The sequence below is a fragment of the Tupaia chinensis genome, unplaced genomic scaffold, assembly GCF_000334495.1.
Source record: "Tupaia chinensis unplaced genomic scaffold, TupChi_1.0 Scaffold000539_1, whole genome shotgun sequence".
NCBI lineage: Eukaryota > Metazoa > Chordata > Mammalia > Scandentia > Tupaiidae > Tupaia > Tupaia belangeri.
In genome coordinates, this window is record NW_006160052.1 from 4,606,463 (window position 1) to 4,624,349 (window position 17,887).

Genomic DNA, 17,887 nt, shown 5'->3' on the forward strand with positions numbered 1-17,887 from the left:
ACCCCCCCCTGCCAGTGAACACAGGCCGGTGATTTGTGTGCTTTGGTGGAATTTCAGCCTCTCTTTCTCTGCTGTGATGATTCACCCCCTGGCCTTTACATGAAAGCTCTCATGTGCTGTTACTGTGTCTGTGGAGTTTGTCTTCAGTGAGGCATGACTGGCAGGTTTGGGGATGGGAGGCCCAGGCTGGTGCAATATGTTGCTTCTCGGCTTCCCGTTTCTGTTCACCTCTCAGCCAGTGCGCGGCGTCTGCCAGCGGGCCGTGCATGCAGATGGCGAGCGCTGGCACAGGGCTGATGGCTGGCTTGCTCTGCCCCTCCTCCTGTGCGTGCTCGCTGTTTCCTGTGTGGAGTTACTGCACTCGTGTTGAAAGGTCATGGCATTGATGATGATGTGGGATCCAGAAAGAATTATTTTTCGAGATTTCTTTTTGATCCGCTGGTCTGAATTTTGCATTGCTTTCAGCTATTCTTGTTTATGGTGGCAACGTCAATGCCAAACGGGGTGTTTCTTATCATAAGAAAGGGTTTACATAGCTTTATACTGGGATTTCACAGAACTTGGTCTCAGTCCCTGGAACGTGGCGAGGTAGGTACTATTTTAACAGGAGAGAAACCAAAGATGTGACGTGCTCCCAATCACCTAGCAAGCTGATGACTTACCTAGAAGCATCTCTGTGACCTTACTCGTTCACACAGCACACACACTAAAGACTTCAGATCCGTTGTGTTCCAGAATGTAACTTCCATGTAGAAATCCTGGAACAATTACAGTGTGATTTCACATCCTAGCCCAGCAGACGGCTGAAATAAAGTCTCAGTGCCTGCCCACACCAAACGGGGGTGGCAGAATTTGTGTTGAAAGAGACCTATTAAAAGCAAACAAATAGGGACCAGCAGTTAGCGTAATGGCTGTCGCTGGACTCCCACGCAGTCGATCGCAGTTCGAGTCCCAGACCCGGTGGCTTAAACTCACGCTGGGCACATGTGCGTGCGTGCCCAAGATCCCAAGAGGAGAATGGAAGAGAAGGGATTGCAGCGTGGACGTCCTCCCTGGGGGGTGATTTCTGGCTTTCTGTCTCTCTGTCTCTCTCTGTTTTTCTGGCGAGTATATGCGCCCTATAGCAAAAACCTCTTTAAAAGAAAAAGAAAACAAATAAATAAAACCCTGGTGCATTGTTATGCTAATATAAGCCAACAAATCGCAGTCGCGAGTGATGAAGGAAACCTTAGCACTCAGTGTAAGAGATCTGGAAGGGAGACGTGGGCCCCAGAACTAGGCAAGCCTCAGCTGTCTGAAGGAGAGTCCCACCACCACGACAGCAAGGGTCATCCATGGGTTTGGATCTGTTACCTAGAAGTGCTGGTCCCATTCTGGCTCTTTCAAAAATCAGAACAGGTTGGAACTCTGAGGGAAAAAATGCTGCATAAGGCTCACTGGCCGGCCCAGTCATGTGATTTCCTTTCATTTGTTCACAAGTAGGAGGATATTACCTGATCTTCACCTGTCTTTCTTCTTGTCTCTAGTTTTTTTCTACCAAAATCCTTCGATTTTATCAATGAGACAGAAGTAAAGTTCTAACATTGATATCTCCTTTAACACCAGGTGGTTGGGGCACTGGATCCCACTGGATCTCGACTCCATGGTTCAAGTCTCGGACCCTGTGACTTAAAAAACACATCAGACCTATGTATGTGTGTGCCCGAAACCCCAAGAGGAAAACGGAGAAGGGGTTGTGTGGACATCAGTGATGTCTCACTTTCCCTCTCTGTCTCTCTCCTCTCTGGCAAGCACACACACACTATGGCAAAAACCTCAAAAAAAAAAAAAAAAAAAAAAGTAACCTGACAGCCAGGAAGACTACAACAGCTGACTATGTCACTGTGCCAGCACCTACAGGCTGGCTTCACAGCGTCTCAAAGGGCCCCTAGGATTGATCAGATAAGAGAAAGACAGATTCCCGTGTAGACACGCCACATAGTCAGGATCAAGATGGGACAAGGACTGGATCGTTGCCACACATCCCACCCATCCAGGCCCCCAGGGATACCCAGCACCGTTTGGGCTCTGCAAGGAGAAAGAGAAGGAGAGGGGGATAGAACGAGGAGTTGAGCACTTGTACTTGCTGAGAAGGGACCCTGATTTATAGTTGCTTCACATTAAAACTGCTAAAAAAAAAAAAAAAATGGCCCTCCTTTGCCCCATCCTCCAGCCAAGTGCAGTTCCTCACCAGCTCTGTGCCTACAGAGGGAGCTCCCAGGAGTCGAGGTGGGATCCAGTTTCCCTAAGCCTGCCCTGAGCAGGAGCTTGCATTTTGCTTTCAGGTCTCTGAGTGCCCGTGCAGACGCCTCCCCTCGTGGAGCAGGATACACGCGGCAGCTGGGGAAGCAGATTTGCTGGCTCGGAATGGCAGAGAAAATGCTGCCCACACGCGCCCCGCAGGGCACTGCCTGCGCTTGTCTTTGGATGGCTGCTTCCTCTAAGACTATCGCACATCTTTCAGAAGGCCTTCCGCGAGTCCATTCCATTCCGTTGTCATTCTGGGGGGTGACTTTGTGAGAGGTTGAGATGCCCACGTTTTCAGAGGCAAGATTCCTTTTGGCAGAGAACTGTGATGTTGTGAAGATCCAGGAAGAGACCATCTCACCCACTTTGCTCTTTGTCTCTCTCCTTTTGTGTTTCTCTTCCTCTTCGCAACTCACAAATCCTTGGCCCCTGACTCTTTAGTGCCTGTCTCTGTGTCTCGTACCTTCGCCTTCAGCAGAGGGGACTCTCTGGCAGGCTCCCCAGGTAAACATGCATGGGTGTCTGGGAACTCCGCAGTCGCAGTGGGGTTTGCAAGCGGCCCTAGGTCTCTGTTACTGCCCTGCATGAGAATGTGTCTCTCCAGCAGACGCTGCCATGACTAAGGCATAGCAAGTTGCACGAATGCAGTGACACTCATTTGCACACACAGCCCAGGCATTGCTGGTTCAGTGGCATCATGTGGGAACTTACCTCCCAGGGATGTATGTGTCTGTACATGGAAAAAATGGTGGGAGTGAGTTTTCCTCATCATTTGTCCGACTTTAGATTGGAAGGGTAAGAAGTGCAGCAGGGGAAACATGGGGAGAAGTACTAGAATACTATGCTTTATTCCTGCCTGTCTTTTACTTTTCCTCCTGTGTCCCCATCTTCCTTCCATCACTGTGTGATGGTCATATTCCCCCGGCTCTGCTCATACACAGGATGCTATATGTAAAATTTCAGAATAGCTTTTCATTAAGTTTACCTCTTGTTGATTAAAGTGACTGGTTTTCTTTCCGTCAGGTAAAGCTGCTCCTCTTAGAGCTACACAGTAAGTCAATAACTGAGCAGAAAGCAAGAAATCTGAGTAATCAATGAACTGCTTGTGTTATTCTCATCTCTAGAGGCTGATCACTTAGGTTCACAGGTCAAGTAGTGACCGAACCAGAATTTATGTGTTGAATTGCCCTGCAGTTAGAACACAGCCCAATTTCCTGTGTGTTTTATCCCAGTGTTGGGGTAATGATGCTGAGGCCTGACCATATCCTTGGTCATCTAGAATCCGGTTATGTTTCTCTGTCTGTATAGTAGACCCTGTACATTCAAGAAGATTGTGTCCGTGGGACCAGCAGGGGGCGTGGTGTTAAGCGCACTCCCACAAGGCCAACCGTGGTTCTAATCCCAAACCCAGTGGCTTAAATTCATATCAGGTACCGGTGCATGGGTGCTCAAAATCCCAGGAGGAAAATGGAGGGGAAATTATTACGGCACGGCCAAACTCCCTGGGGTTGATTTCTCACTTTCCCTGCCACTGTCTCTCTCCCTCCTGCTTGTGAGCGCACATGCCCTATGGCAAAAACCTTAAAAAATTGTTTTTAATTAAAAGATAAAGGTTGTGTCCTGAGACCTGAAGCCTTCCAGTTTGCCACTTCAGAAGTATTTTATATTGACTTCTATTTTTCTACCAAATCACATTTTCCAGCTAAGCCCACCGGGGTCCCATGTTTATTTGTGCAAAACAAGTTAACTACCTTCTCAAATTTCACTAGGTTTTTTCCTCTCACTTGACAGTGATTTTTTTTTTTTAATCAATAAATTAAGTTTTTCTTGGTTCATGAGAGCTACAGCCTTTATGGTGACCACAGGCCCCGACAGTCACTGTGAGATGCAGCCTGGTGCCCTTGTTAGCTAAATGGTCTACTCCTGCATGCCAGAAAACTAGCCATGGCCACGTCATGGACCCTCGAGGTGCTTTGCATACATTGAGTCTCGGTGAATGCTGAGTGTGTTCTGATGGCTCAGCAAAAAAAACAGATGTGTATTTTTTTTTCTTTTTTTTTTAGAGGTTTCGTTATAGGGCGCGTGCGCTCGCCAGGCAGACAGAGAGAGACATAGAGACAGAAAGGGAGAAATCACCCCCCCCGGGGGGGTGGATGGTTACACCGCAGTCCCTTCTCCTCCATTCTCCTCTCGCTATCTTGGGCACACATGCACATGCACCCAGCGTGAGTTCTAAGCCATTGGGTCCGGGATGCGAACCACGGTCGACTACGTGGGAATCCAGTGACATAGCCATTACGCTAACTGCTGGTTCCCAAGATGTGTATTTTTAAAAGATTAACTTTCAGTTAACCAGATGACCTAGTTAAATGTAACTTCCTGGTTGAAGATTACTTCTCGTTCACTGTCATTTCTTATGAAAACTTCACGTAATCCTGTGTCAGACTGAGATCAAAGTAACTCTTCCCGGCTGTACGGAACTTCAGGAAGTGCTGAGACTTCTGTCCCGCTCTGGCTGGTGCCATGGGCCCCTGAGAGCTCTGTTAATCTCCCCCCGTTTTCCATGACCATGAGTGTTTACCCCAACAGAAAATAGGGCTGACTTGCAGGAAAACCATGGATTAAAGAGCTGAGAACAAGGCCAGTTTATTCCCACCCCTGGTTTAACGCTAGCATGTAAGGAGAAACCGAGAGGCAGGGGGTGTCCTGCTCCTCTACCGGGTCTTTCTTCCCACCTCTGTTTTGGTTTGGTTTGGTTGGTTGGTTGGTTTGGTTGGTTTGGTTGGTTTGGTTGTTTTGGTTGGTTGGTTGGTTGCTTTGTTTGTTTGTTTGTTTGGTTGGTTGGTTGGTTGGTTTAGTCTGCTGCTATCTAGAGCCAATTACCTTCCCCGTGACTGGGTGACGTCGCCAGGACTTATGTTGTGGCATTACCTCTATCACTTTTGCTTTTGTTCCACCTCATCAAAAAAAGAAGCCTCAGAGGCCTAGAATATCATAGAAAGAAGTCCTGAGCACTTCTAGCCCGATACCTGATTCTGATCCAGATGCATTTTTTTGAGAGTTTTTTTTCTATAGGGCGCATACGCTCACCAGAAAGACAGACAGAGATAGAGAGATAGAAGGTGAGAAATCACCCCCCTGGGTGATAGCCATGCTGCAATCCCTTCTCCATTCTCCTCTCGGGATCCTGGGCATGCACGCACACACACACGCTTGGCGTGAGTTTTTTTTTTTTTTTTGAGAGGGTTTTGTTTGCTATAGGGCGTGTGTACTCTCCAGACAGACAGAGAGACATAGAGACAGAAAGCGAGAAATCACCCCCTGGGGGGATGGCCACGCTGCAATCCCTTCTCCATTCTCCTCTCAGGATCTTGGGCACGCATGCACATGTGCCCAGCGTGAGTTTAAGCCACCAGGTCCGGGATGCGAACCGCAGTCGACTACGTGGGAGTCCAGCGACATAGCCATTACACTAACTGCTGGTCCCTCGGCGTGAGATTTTAAGCCATCAGGTCCAGGACCTGAACCATGGTCGACTACATGGGAGTCCAGTGACATAGCCAGTACGCCAACTCCTGGTCCCTGGAACCCCATCTTATACAGGGAAAAAATAAGTCCTAGAAATGAGTAGGGTCAGGCCAGGCAATGGCATGGTGTTTGAGAAGCTGTATTCCACATGGCCGACCATGCAGTTCCAGCCCCAGCCCAGCAGCTTGGGAGACATGGCAGATATGCATGTGTGTGTGTTCAAAATCTCAAAAGGAGGAAGAGAGGGAGGAGAAGGGACTGCCATGTGACTGTCCCTCCTGCCCCCTGTTGTCTCACTTTCCCTTACTCTCTCTTATTATCTCTGTCTGGTGAGTGCATGTGCCCTCTAGCAAATTTCTAAAATTTAAAATAAAGGGGCCGGCAGGTGACATGATGGTTAAAGTGCTGGACTCCCACATGGCCAACCACGGTTTGAATCCCAGACCTGGCAACTTGAAAATCACTCTGTATACATATGTGCTCAAAATCCCAGGAGAAGAATGGAGGAGAGGGGATTGCAGCATGGCCATGGCCCCTAGGGATGACTTCTCAACTTTCCCTGTCACAGTCTCTCACTGGCAAACACATGTGCCCTATGGCAAAAACCTTAAAAAAATTTTTTTTAAATAAAAATAAATTCTAAGTGAAAGAAAGAAAGAAAGAAAGAAAGAACCACTCCACCATTTTATTTTATTTTATTTTTTATTTTTTTGGGGTGTGTGTGTGTGTGTGGTATTTTACACCAGGTCTTGCTGTATCATAGAGCTTGTCTCAGCTTCCTAAATGACAAGGACCACAGGCATGTGCCTCTATGCCTGGCTTTAGGATGGGCCAGGAATCAAACCCAGTGACCTCAGCCTCCGAGCAACAATATCCAATACCTGCTGCCTCGGTTATGCCTGACATTAATTGCGCCCCCCCACCCCCCGCCCATGTTGGGGGTTAAGCAGTAATTATTATTGGAAAACAACAGATAAATCTGGAAACAGTCTCTGAGAATTTAAACCTTTGGGTCGGTGTCGTTCCCATAATAAGTTGCTAGAAAGAGGACTGCAGTCCAGCTCTTTCAACCCTGCCCTCCTCCTATGGCCCCAGACCTTCCTGGGCCTCTGAACATAGATATTTTGCACCCCTTAGAGGGCTGTGGTTTCTTTGCATTTTGAAAGTAGTCATGCTAATGAAATATGACGTTCACAGTGGATTCGGGCTGGGGCTCCTTACACCAAACATTGTCATCATTATCCATAGGGAGTTCTTCCTACGTGGGCCTAAACGTGAAATAAGAAGGTCAGAGCGGTCTGTGGATTCTACAGCGCCGTGTCACCAGCCAGCTTTGCAGGGGCTTCCATTTAAACGGAAATGTCTGATTGGCCCTGAAAGTACATAGCCCCACCGAGTTATCATTCCCTCTCCCCAGAGTCCTTCCTTCTCTTTTCTCAATGACTGCAGGAATATTTTGGGGTTCCTTAGGATAGTCCTGAATCCACAAAAGCACAGACACAGGACATCGGAACCCAGGGTTCCTTTTCAGTGCCCAATTGTCCTTCCATAATGTGCTTTGAGATCAGAGATGACAGACAGGGAGTCCCTAAAAACAATCTTTTTACTTTGAAAAACACGGCAAGTAGAAATACTCCTCTGGGTTGGCTCTGGCGGAGTGAACGTTTGGGACCCATTAGAGCTCTGGGTAACGCGAGTGAGTTCATCTGGGATCCTGACGTGGGCTGGCTTGCGGAGTTCACGCTGTGGCTCTGACAGAGGCCCGGCTTTAGGCATTTGGTCGTCTGATGTCGAGTAGTACCCTAAAATGATGAATTTTTGTAATTTTGCCATGTACTCTCATAAGCCTGTGTAATTAAGCTCCCCGTCCAATGTGGAGAGCACAGGTGGCCCATGCCATAGTAACCATGACCAAAGTAGGCTGCTGCTCCCTCGCCCCTCACTGATACTCCAGAAGACAGAGGTAGGCAGGCCATCAAGCCCTGTTTTCCCAAGTCTTCTACAAGAAAGGGAAGAAGGGCATCCTACTTTGGTACCTTGGGTCCTGCTTCTAGGATGGGGCTGTGGAGGCTCCTGGATACAGGTGTCATGAATGAATCAAGGGTCTCCAAGCTGCATATAGGTTTTGGGGTCCCTGCCTATAGACCAGAGTGGGAGGAGATTCAATCCTGCTCTTCTACACCCTCTCTCCCCACCTCCGATTTTACCTATTGTCTTCACTATGCAACCTCGGTAATTCCAAGTGGCCAGCCAGGACAGATCCATGCAGAGACTGGAGGAATGAGGTCTTCACTCTTCTCCCTAGCACTTGACGGTCTTGGGCGGATAATCCTGCACCCCGCCACCCAGTCGCACCACAGCCAACTTGGCACGATGAAGGAGCACGAGTGGGCAAGGGCTATGTGGGCCGCTTGGCCTGCCTCCTTGACAGGCCCTGGGGCCGGTTTTATGCATCCCGGGTTGATCTGCCCCCCTTGCAGGCCTCTGGGGTTTGCCTCCTCACTCCACTCCCCAAGCTGTGCCTCTGCGTCTTAGGAAATGCCAAGGGGAGTTACACAACTTGAACTAGTTTGCCATGCTGCTGGGACACTCGTCTGTTACTGATTTCTTCTCTCTCTTTTTTTTTTTTTTTTACTAAAATCATTTCCATTTCCCTTGCTCAGAAAGCTCTGAGTATATGCGCACAGTTACCAAAATGCCGAGTCATCAGCATCCTACCTATTGAGGAATGTCAGACTCTGGGACACAAAAACTTGGGTCTTGCACAATACTCAGATGTCACGGAATAAGGATTCCTTTTTCTTTCAAAAATTGCTTTTATAGAGCCAACTTTTTAAAGAGTTGTATCTTCTGGTGTTGGGAATCTTTTAGGGATTTTGTTTCTGTTTTTGCCATAGGGTGTGTGAGCTTAATGGAGAGAGACAGAGAGAAAAAGAGAGAGAAAGTGAGAAATCACTCCCCAGGAGGGATGGCCATGCAGCAATCCCTTCTCTTCCATTCTCTTCTCAGGATTTTGGCATGTACACACATGCACCGAGCATGATTTCCAAGCCGCTGGGTCCAGAACTGCAACTGCAGTCAACCACGTGGGAGTCCAGTGCCTTACCCACCACACCACCTGTTGGCCCCCTCTTTAGGGTTTTACAAATAAACCTTCAATAGCATTGTTTTTGCTTAAAGAAAGGAAAAGACATCTCCTCCCAGCACAACGGTGATAAGGTCGTGGACTCATATTTGACATATGAGTTCCTGCGAGTGACAGCATGATGGCATGTGCACACTGGGTGCCAGTGACATGCCGAGAGCTTTGGGGACAACTGCGAGGTGGCGGTGGCCTATGCTTCCAACAATAGAGAGTGGAAATGATTCCGGAGAAGCGTCTGTGGATGGAAGGAGTTTAGATAAGACAAGGCTCTGTTTCCAGTCATCCTTCTGGAATGTATCTTGAATTGTGACATAAGGACGAGGAGGTGGACAGCTGGGATGGGGAATGCGAAGCCTGTGTCCAGCCAGGCAAGGCTCAGGGTTAAAACAGAAGTCATACCATACTTGTTTTACACCCCGTGCTCACACTCTGTCCCCTCGTTTTGTCTAAACTGAGTTGAGGTCAAGATTTCACTAGTCTGGTTTCCAGACTCTACCCTCATGCCAAAGAAGCTACTTCCCTGAGGACTGCCTGCCCCTCTTTTCCCCAGTAGCTAGCCCAAAGGAAAGGACTTCTGCTTTCTTAGCCAGCCACCGCCCTAGAACACCCACCAATGGATCTAACCAAGCCAGAACTTACCAGTGTGTGTTCCAAGGACCAGAACAAGAAATGAAATACACCTGCTTTTGCCCAAGGCGACTGCCATTTATAAACACCTTGGTGTTCCACTCTGTTCTCTGTGGCACCCTCGCTGTCCCTCTCAGACCTTGGTCACTCTGGAGAAGGGTCTGGTCCTGACCACCAGTGGGTCAGTAGGAGCCTAGACACCTGACCCCAGGACCTCCGTCTCACATGCTCTTACTCGAAAGATAGACAGACAGTCCTGAAGCTCCCTGTGACCTCTTCCTTGGCCACTGGGCCCAGGCCTGAGGCTACTTGGTACACTCTGGTTCTGGTTACAGCAGTTAACTCTCCCCAGCTACATTTCCGCAGGGTCCTGCATTCATCCCAGCCTTTCCCAACAACATCTTTAGGTGGCAAGGGACAGGCTTTCTGATCCCAGGATGATGAATCGCTCTGAAACCATTTTTTAAACAAAATTTAGATTCTATATAAAACTTGCTGTGGGACCCTTGGGCAGGGATTGACTCATCCTCTGCGCTTTTACTGAGCACCTACTCTGCTCGATGTCCAGGCACTGTGTTAGGTCCTAGGCACACAGCGAGGACCAGAAAGCGGGAGCTCTGCCCTTGTGGAATTCTGAATTGAATTAAGTAGCCATGACAAATAAGTGCAAATGCGTAATTAATTAAAGCTCATGAAAAGTATTTTGAAGGAATGAACATGGAACAATATAGTGGGTCATTGCACGGAAAATCATAGGAAAATATGTCCTGATGTTGCTAATGACCTAACAAGAAAACAAGGGGGATCTTCTTAGGGTGTCAGACAAGGTCTTCAGAGAAGGGTGTCTCGGTTAGACCTGAGTGACTGGGCAGCAAGCAGCCATGTAGGGAGATGGGAGCAGGAGAAATGGCATCTGCTGCAGTGGGAGGAAGCCGGCATGACTGTGGAGACCCAAGGAGGCTGGTGTGCTAGAGCAAGGCAGGAGAGGAGAAGGAGCCCCAAAAGGAAAATGAGAAATCACCCCCAGGACGGATGGCTACGCTGCAGTCCCTTGTCCATTCTCTTCCTGGGACTTTGGGCACACATGCACACACACACACAGCTGGCATGAGTTTCAAACCACTGGATCCAGGACTTGAACTGCAGTCAACCACATGAGAGTCCAGAGCCTAAACCACTAGGCCACCTGCTGCCCTCAATATGTGTTTTTAAAAATGCTTCTGGCAGCTGAGGCAAAAACAGATTATGAGATTGTAAGCCATGATTGCTAGTGCTGGTTGATGCTGCTTCTTAGCAAACTGAGTCCACATAGGAGGTGTGGCTTTGATTCCTGGCTGTCCTAAAAAAATTGAGCATGGTGGCAGGCACCTGTAGTTCCAGCTACTCAGGAGGCCGAAGCGAGAGGATTCCAACAGCAAGGCCCTGTCTTTGTGTTTGTGTGTGTGTGTGTGTGTGTGTGTGTGTGTGTGTGTGTGTACATGTATATTTCAGCAGAAGCATCTGTGGATGGAAGCAGCTTAGTAGAAAAGACAGGGCTCAATTTTCTGTCATCCTTCTGGAATGTATCTTGAATTGTGACATAAGGATGAGGAGGTGGATACCTGGGATGGGGGATGTATATAGACGTGTGTGTATGTGTGTGTGTGAGTGTGTGTATACACACACAAACTTACTATATGTGTATGTGTGTAGAGAAACTAGACGACAGTCCAGCTGAGAATGCTAGCTCAGACGTGACAGTAGATTAGATGGGCTTGTCACGTCAGAGGGGAGCTAACGCAACTTGATGTGAGCTGAGTAGCAAGCACCAAGGGTGACCCCAGTCTCTGGTTAAGTCACAGTGTGTAGGACTGGCCCTGTAACCTAGTGATTAAGGGAGCTGGATTCCACATGGCCAACCGTGGTTTAATTCCCAGCCCCAGCAGCTAGAAGAGCGTACCAGGCGTGTGTACATGCCCCACACCCCAACAGGTTGCAGAAACAGAGAAAGGAATTGCAGCATGGCCATGCCCCATGGGATGGTGCTTTCTCTCTGGCAAACACAAAGTAATAACTGAGGCCAGAGGTGGCGTGGTGGTTAAGGCTGCTGGATTCCCACATTCCCGGGCCTAATGGCTTGAAAATCACGCCGAGCGTGTGTGCATGCATGCCCAAAATCCCGAGAGGAAAACGGAAGAGAAGGGATTGCAGAGTTGCCATCCCCCCAGGGGGTGATTTCTCACTTTCCCTTTCTCTGTCTCTTTCTGTCTCTCTCCCCGTCAGTGAGTACATGTGCCCTATGACAAAAACCTAAAAAAAAAAAATTTAATAATAATAAATAATAAATAGCAGCATATAAATGAATGGCATTTAACAGAAAAGGAAGACAGAAAGTGGAATCCTTAATTCTACAATCATATCAAGGCAACGATTATTAAATGTGGTTATTGTTCTAATGAGAAAATGATTCACCCTATTGTTATTTTAATCTGTCTGCTGCTGTGTGGTTTGCCAGCTCCACAGCTTCACCCCTTCATGACTCACTCCAAATAGATGCTAATCAAATATTTTGATTGATGGCTGTATTATCTCAGGAGAATTAAATCCCAAGGATCTACCTTGCCAGAGCAAGGACCAGCAGAATCTATGAAGAACTGACTCTTAGCTGAACCCCCTGCACTAAATCTCTGGCATGAGAGGCTGGCAGCCTCCTGTCCCCTATTTTTGTAGTAAGCAGCGCAGAGTAGGTAAGCGCATTTGTCCAGGACAGAGAGAGCGCCATTTAAGAGTTTATAGGTGTGCTTGATAGCTCGCAAATATTTATGCATGTAACATGAGCCTCTGTCCTCTTGTCCCAGTCCCTGCCAGTCCTGGGCTAGGCCTGAGTTATCCCCACAAAAAAGGTGTCACCACAGCGAGGACTGGCTGGCCACCCTGTGACAGGTCACCTCCAGGGCAAACCTAAGGCCTTATAGCCTTTCTAAATAAGGTTTGTAGGGGCCAGCAGGTGGTGTGGTGGTCAAGGCACTGGACTTCCTCATGGTTGACACCAGTTCGAGTCCTGGGCTCGGTGGCTTCAAAATCACACTGGGTACATATGCATACGTGCCCAAAAGCCCGAGAGGAGACTGGAGAAGAAAGGATTACAGCGTGGCCATTCCCCCCCCCCCAGGGTGCTCTCACTTTCTCTTTCTCTCTGGCATACGTGCTCTAAGATAAAATAAATAAGATGAAAGTACCACACATTTACAAAGTAATGAGAAGGTTTGTGAATGGTGTATGTAAAATACCTTCCCGAGGTAGAGGATTTCATGGCCTGGGGGAGGAACGCTGCTCAGTGCACTGTGCTCACCTCCTTGGGGTCCTCCTGCACCTGACCTGAAGCCGAGAGCCCAGGAAGGCAGGGACCACCTCTGCCCTCTCTGGGGGAAACGCCCGGGCTCTGTGCTGGGAGAGGTCGTGGGGGGCAGCCTAGCGGAGCACCCCTGATTGGCGCCTCGGGCACTTACTCCTAGGAATAACCGTCAGCAAAGCCATGGGCTCTTCCTGGGCTGACCCAAGTGTGGGGGCGCATTTCCACCGCCCAGCTACCTGTCCTGAAAGTCCTGCGGCCTCAGTAAACCACACCTCTCTCTCTCCCTCTCCCTCTCTTTGCCCATTCCCCTCTTCCCTCCCCGCCCACCCGTCTTTTCTCCCTCTCCGCCCTCCCGCTCTCCTCCGTCTGCAGTAAACCGGTCCCCTTCTCGCTGCAGCGGGTTGAATCGCTCCGAGTCTCCAAACCGCGAGCGCAGCGACTTTGGGGGGAGCAACACGCAGCTGTACAGCAGCAGCAACAACCTCTACACGCCCGACTACTCGGTCCACATCCTCAGCGATGTGCAGTTCGTGAAGGTAACTCCCCGGGAGGGCCACACTCGCTCCACCTGCTGCAGGGCGAGGAGACCCCGTGTCTAGGCACAGCCGCATCCGGGTCCAGCGTCAGGCATGGTCCCTGCTCCCTGGCTCTGTGAAGGCCGTTCCCTGATCGTCACCAGTCACTCTTTACAGTCTCCTGATTTTTTTAAAAGTTTATTTATGCATTTCTTCCATGAGAGAGATAGCACCCTAGAGAGATTTGAGAAGTTATGATTTAATCTTAAACTTAAAAAAAAAAAAGGAAAATTGTGCTAAGATAAATAAGAGCACCAAGAAGAAATTCAGTGAATACTACTTAAACTGAGAACCCAACAGCAGTAAAACTCTGCTTCCTACAACTTACGAGCCTGAGCTGTGAAATAAGGAAAGGGTGCGGGTTCTTGTGTTTAATAAGTGACTCTGGGCAACTCGTGGAAACCGCAGTTTTCTCATTTGGGAGGTAGACATTACCATAGCTTTACCTTCAGAACCAGATTGTCTCATGAGCTCAGATTAGGTCGGGAATGAGAAGATACCCAGAAAGGCTTCAATCACTACACAATTCCTGTAGTTCGACTCCCTGATCCACCCCAGGCTCCGTCAGCCTTGGACCATGAGCTCGCGCATGCCCAGCATCCTCAGGGATGTCTCTGGACCAGAACCCAGGATCTTCCCACGTGGACCAGCCTTACAGAGCATGGTGTTTTCCTGTCGCACCACTGCCCACGCCTACCCCACCCGATTCTTATTTCCACCAGCGCAAAGGCAAGTAGATCAGCTCGCCAGAAACAAGTTCTGGCGTTTGGCTCCTCCCCCATTGGCTTATGGTTGATTTTGTTCATTTATTTGCAAGACACATTCGCAGGTGACTAATAAGCCAAGTGTACAGGAGAAGCCATGCTATGATTTTATGTATGACAGTGTATTTTTTTCATTTCATGTTTAAAGTCTAAATCGCAGTTGGGACTGTGTGCTTGCTGAAAATCCTTCCGTAACTTGGCAACGCCCCCTTAACGTCACTGAGCTGTTTGAAGAGAACCACTTTGCTAATGCCATGGAGAGAGGCAGCTGATGCCCATTGTCTTGTCATTAAAGAGGAGGGAGGAGTTTTCTTCATACCCCTCATCAGACTGGCATTGCTTAGAAGCCTTTCAAAAATTCTCTCTTTTGTGTTTTACTCGATTTGTTTGGTTTTGTTTTCTAGCATTCTGCAAATGATTACAAACCTTGGCCTGCCATCGGGGCTAGAGCCCTATTTCTCTCAATCCAACAAAACCCCCAAAGAGTTTGCTTGGTGACCGCTGTCCGGTGGCAGGCTGGGTAATGAGCGGTGTACTGAAATCACAGAAGTGGGAGGAGATCCTTCCGTCCATAAATGCTTGCCCTGATTATTTGGAGAACGTGTGCCCGCTGGCTTTCTGTATTCCAGAACGCTGTGGATGCCCCGAGCTAACACTGACATCCGATGAAAGTAGATGAAATTTACCAGTGGGGAGGACCTGGGGAAGGGATAGGGTAACTATCTGTGGGGTGCTTTGTGCAAGGCACTCTACCGAGTTCTTTGAGTTATCCATTTAATGTCACACCCATCCAGTGAGGTAGGTACTAATATCATTCCCTTTTTATAGATAAAACTAAGTTGAAGCTTCAGGAATATAAGGCCACGTGGCCAGTAAGCGGCAGAGCTGTGCTTCAGAGCTGAGTCTCTGCTTCCAGTGCCCAATCCCTGAAGTCACTGGGCTCCAGGGGGAGCCGTAGGACATCAGAACTGAAGAAGCAGGGAGCGGGGACTGTAGGTAGTAACAAGCAATACTCACAGGCGTGTCTGACGGTGGACATTTGGCATGTGACAAGTCTATGTAACAGTGAGGCCTGGCCTTAGAAAACGGCAGCCCACGATTCTGTACCCTGTAGCTTCCAGCCTCAAAACTCATTCATCACTAACGGACCTTCCCCTGCAGTACAGGTAGGGGAAGAGGGGGAGAAGGGAAACTAAGGTGCTTACCCTTCCTAGTCTGCAGCACTGGGCCCGTGCGTGGACTGTGGGCAGAGACGCAAAGCCCTGACACAGGCATGTGACTCACCAGATATGTAAGGGGTGCCTGCTCTGCGCTTGGTTGACGAGGCCCTGTGGTGAGGACCAGCTGCTGCCTTTCTGAGCTTTCGTTCTGATGGGAGAGGAGGCAAGTAACCGCAAAAATATCCTAGGTAATTTCAGCAGTGAGAAGGACCGTGGAGGAAAGAAGCAGGGCCCTGGGACGAGCAGTGACTAGACAGAGGAGGCCAGGAGGCTGCTCTGGGATGGTTCTCGGGGCAGGCCGCAGCCTGACAGGGGAGACGGAGAGAATGTCTTAGAGGCATGAGGGAGCTTAGTAGCTCAAGGATCTGAGTAGTTTCAGGTGTATACAGGGGATGAGGGCTACTACCTCGTGTACATTGTATCCTCACTCAGTGAAAGTCAGAGAAAAGAAACTACACAGGCCAGACAGGTGGCATGGTAGTTAAGGCAGCTGGACCCTACATGGCCCACTGAATGGTTCAAATCCCAGACCCAGCAGCCCGAAAAACATACTGGGGGTGTGCATGCGTGCCCCAAATCCTGACAGACGAGAATGGAGAAGGGATTGTGAACTGTCATCCCAGGTGACGGCTTGCTTTTTGTTCTCTTTTTATCTCTGTCTCTCTCTGGTGAGCACAAATGCCCTGTAGTTAAAAAAAAAAAAAAAAAAGAGAGAGAGAGAGAAAAAAAAAAAGCAAGCAATTCTCTTCAGGGCACTAATCCCCTTCACAAGGGCTCCACGCTCATGACCTAATTACGTCTCAAAGGACCCACAAAGGACCCACCTTCTAATACTGTCACATTGATTAGAATTTCACCGTATGAATTTGGAGGGGGCCCCTCCTTAAGTCCATAACACCATTTAAATCTTAAGTTCAGAAAGTCAATCTGAGGATTTGGTTTGCTGCTTCAGGAAGAAAAGTGAATGAGGTTTTGAAGGGCCATGTTTGATGAGCATCTGTGGGTGCTCAGAGCAGTCCGAAACATCACCAGCCTTGCATACCTCGGAGAGTCCTTTTGGGAGATGGATTTGGCACTTCCTCAAAGGAGAAAGTGCAAAGATGAATACTCAGCACTAAGTTTGTAGGGATTTTCCTAAAACTTACAATCTCATATCTCTGCCCTTAGAACGTGAGGAAAGGGGAACATTCTACAAATGACAAGAGTATGAACATGAGGCAGTGGCAGTGTGGGGTACCCCGAATCTGAGGGCAGCTCCCAGGTACTGTCCTTTCCATCAGACCTGACGACCTTGCTCTCCCTGTGAAGCTTAGCTGCACAGGACATAGTTCTTCTTTCCATCTAGAGATTTTGAAACTGAGAAAACTAAAGCTAGCAGTTGAGGATGGGAACCAATGAAAGCATTATTCAAACACCTCTTGAAACTTGCGGCTTCAGTCTCTTACCAGCTTCTATTATAAGGGGTAGTCTGCAAAAGGGAACTTTGCCAGTTCAAGCTCTTTTTTTTTTTTCTCTCTCTCTTTTTTTTTGAAGAGGTTTTTGCTATAGGGTGCATGTGCTCGCCAGAAAGACAGAGAGACAGTGAGAAATCACCCCCCAGGGGAGATGGCCACACTGCAATCCCTTCTCCTCTATTCTCCTCTCGGGATCTTGGGCACACACGTACACACGCCCGGTATGAGTTTAAGCCACTGGGTCAGGGACTTGAACTGAGGTCGACTACATGGGAGTCCAGCGACATAGCCATTATGCTAACTGCTGGTCCCTCAAGCTCTTGTTTTAACATGAGTTTTTGCTTTGTTGTTGTTGTTGTTGTTGTTTTTTAATTTTTTTTGCTATAGAGGATAACACACCGCAATCCCTTCTCCTCCATTCTCCTCTCAGGATCTTGGGCACGCACGCACATGAGCCCGGCATGAGTTTTAAGTTTTAAGCCACCGGGTCCAGGACGCGAGCCGCGGTCAACTATGTGGGAGTCCAGCGACATAGCTATTATGCTAACTGCTGGTTCCCAACACAAGGAGAGTTTTTGAGGAAACTAAAGAGTAAGAATTTTCACAGGCCAAAGCCCTGGGGCTGGCTTCAGATGACTTGCAAGGCCTTTTCATGTCCAATGGCCTGAAATTCCAGAATTGTTGAAGTTCCGGAGTGATCTGACTTCAAGATAAGGTACAGAATGGGACAGAAAGGTGGAGCTGCTGGTTGTCTGGAAAAGGTACTGAAGCTGTGATTCCTAGTAGTTGGCAAGCTGTGCGAGCGCAGGAGAATCTCACTGTTTTCTGAAGCGTGTTTCGTAAGGACCATCCTCACATTGAAAATGCTGGGCAGATGCCTCAGTCTGGATAGTGGAGCCGTGACCAAGATGCCTCATCCCCATCTGGTGGTGGAGCCTCTCAGTTGCAGGATTG

The 17,887-nt window shown here is 48.6% G+C and overlaps 1 protein-coding gene across 1 annotated transcript in view; it reads left to right on the forward strand.

Moving 5' to 3' along the window:
- Positions 1 to 17,887, forward strand: part of CNNM1 (cyclin and CBS domain divalent metal cation transport mediator 1) — an 85,861-nt gene that overhangs the window by 54,099 nt on the left and 13,875 nt on the right. The window contains 2 exon segments of the mRNA XM_027775282.1: positions 2,728 to 2,790; positions 13,293 to 13,456. Coding sequence (XP_027631083.1) covers positions 2,728 to 2,790; positions 13,293 to 13,456 — 227 coding nt within the window.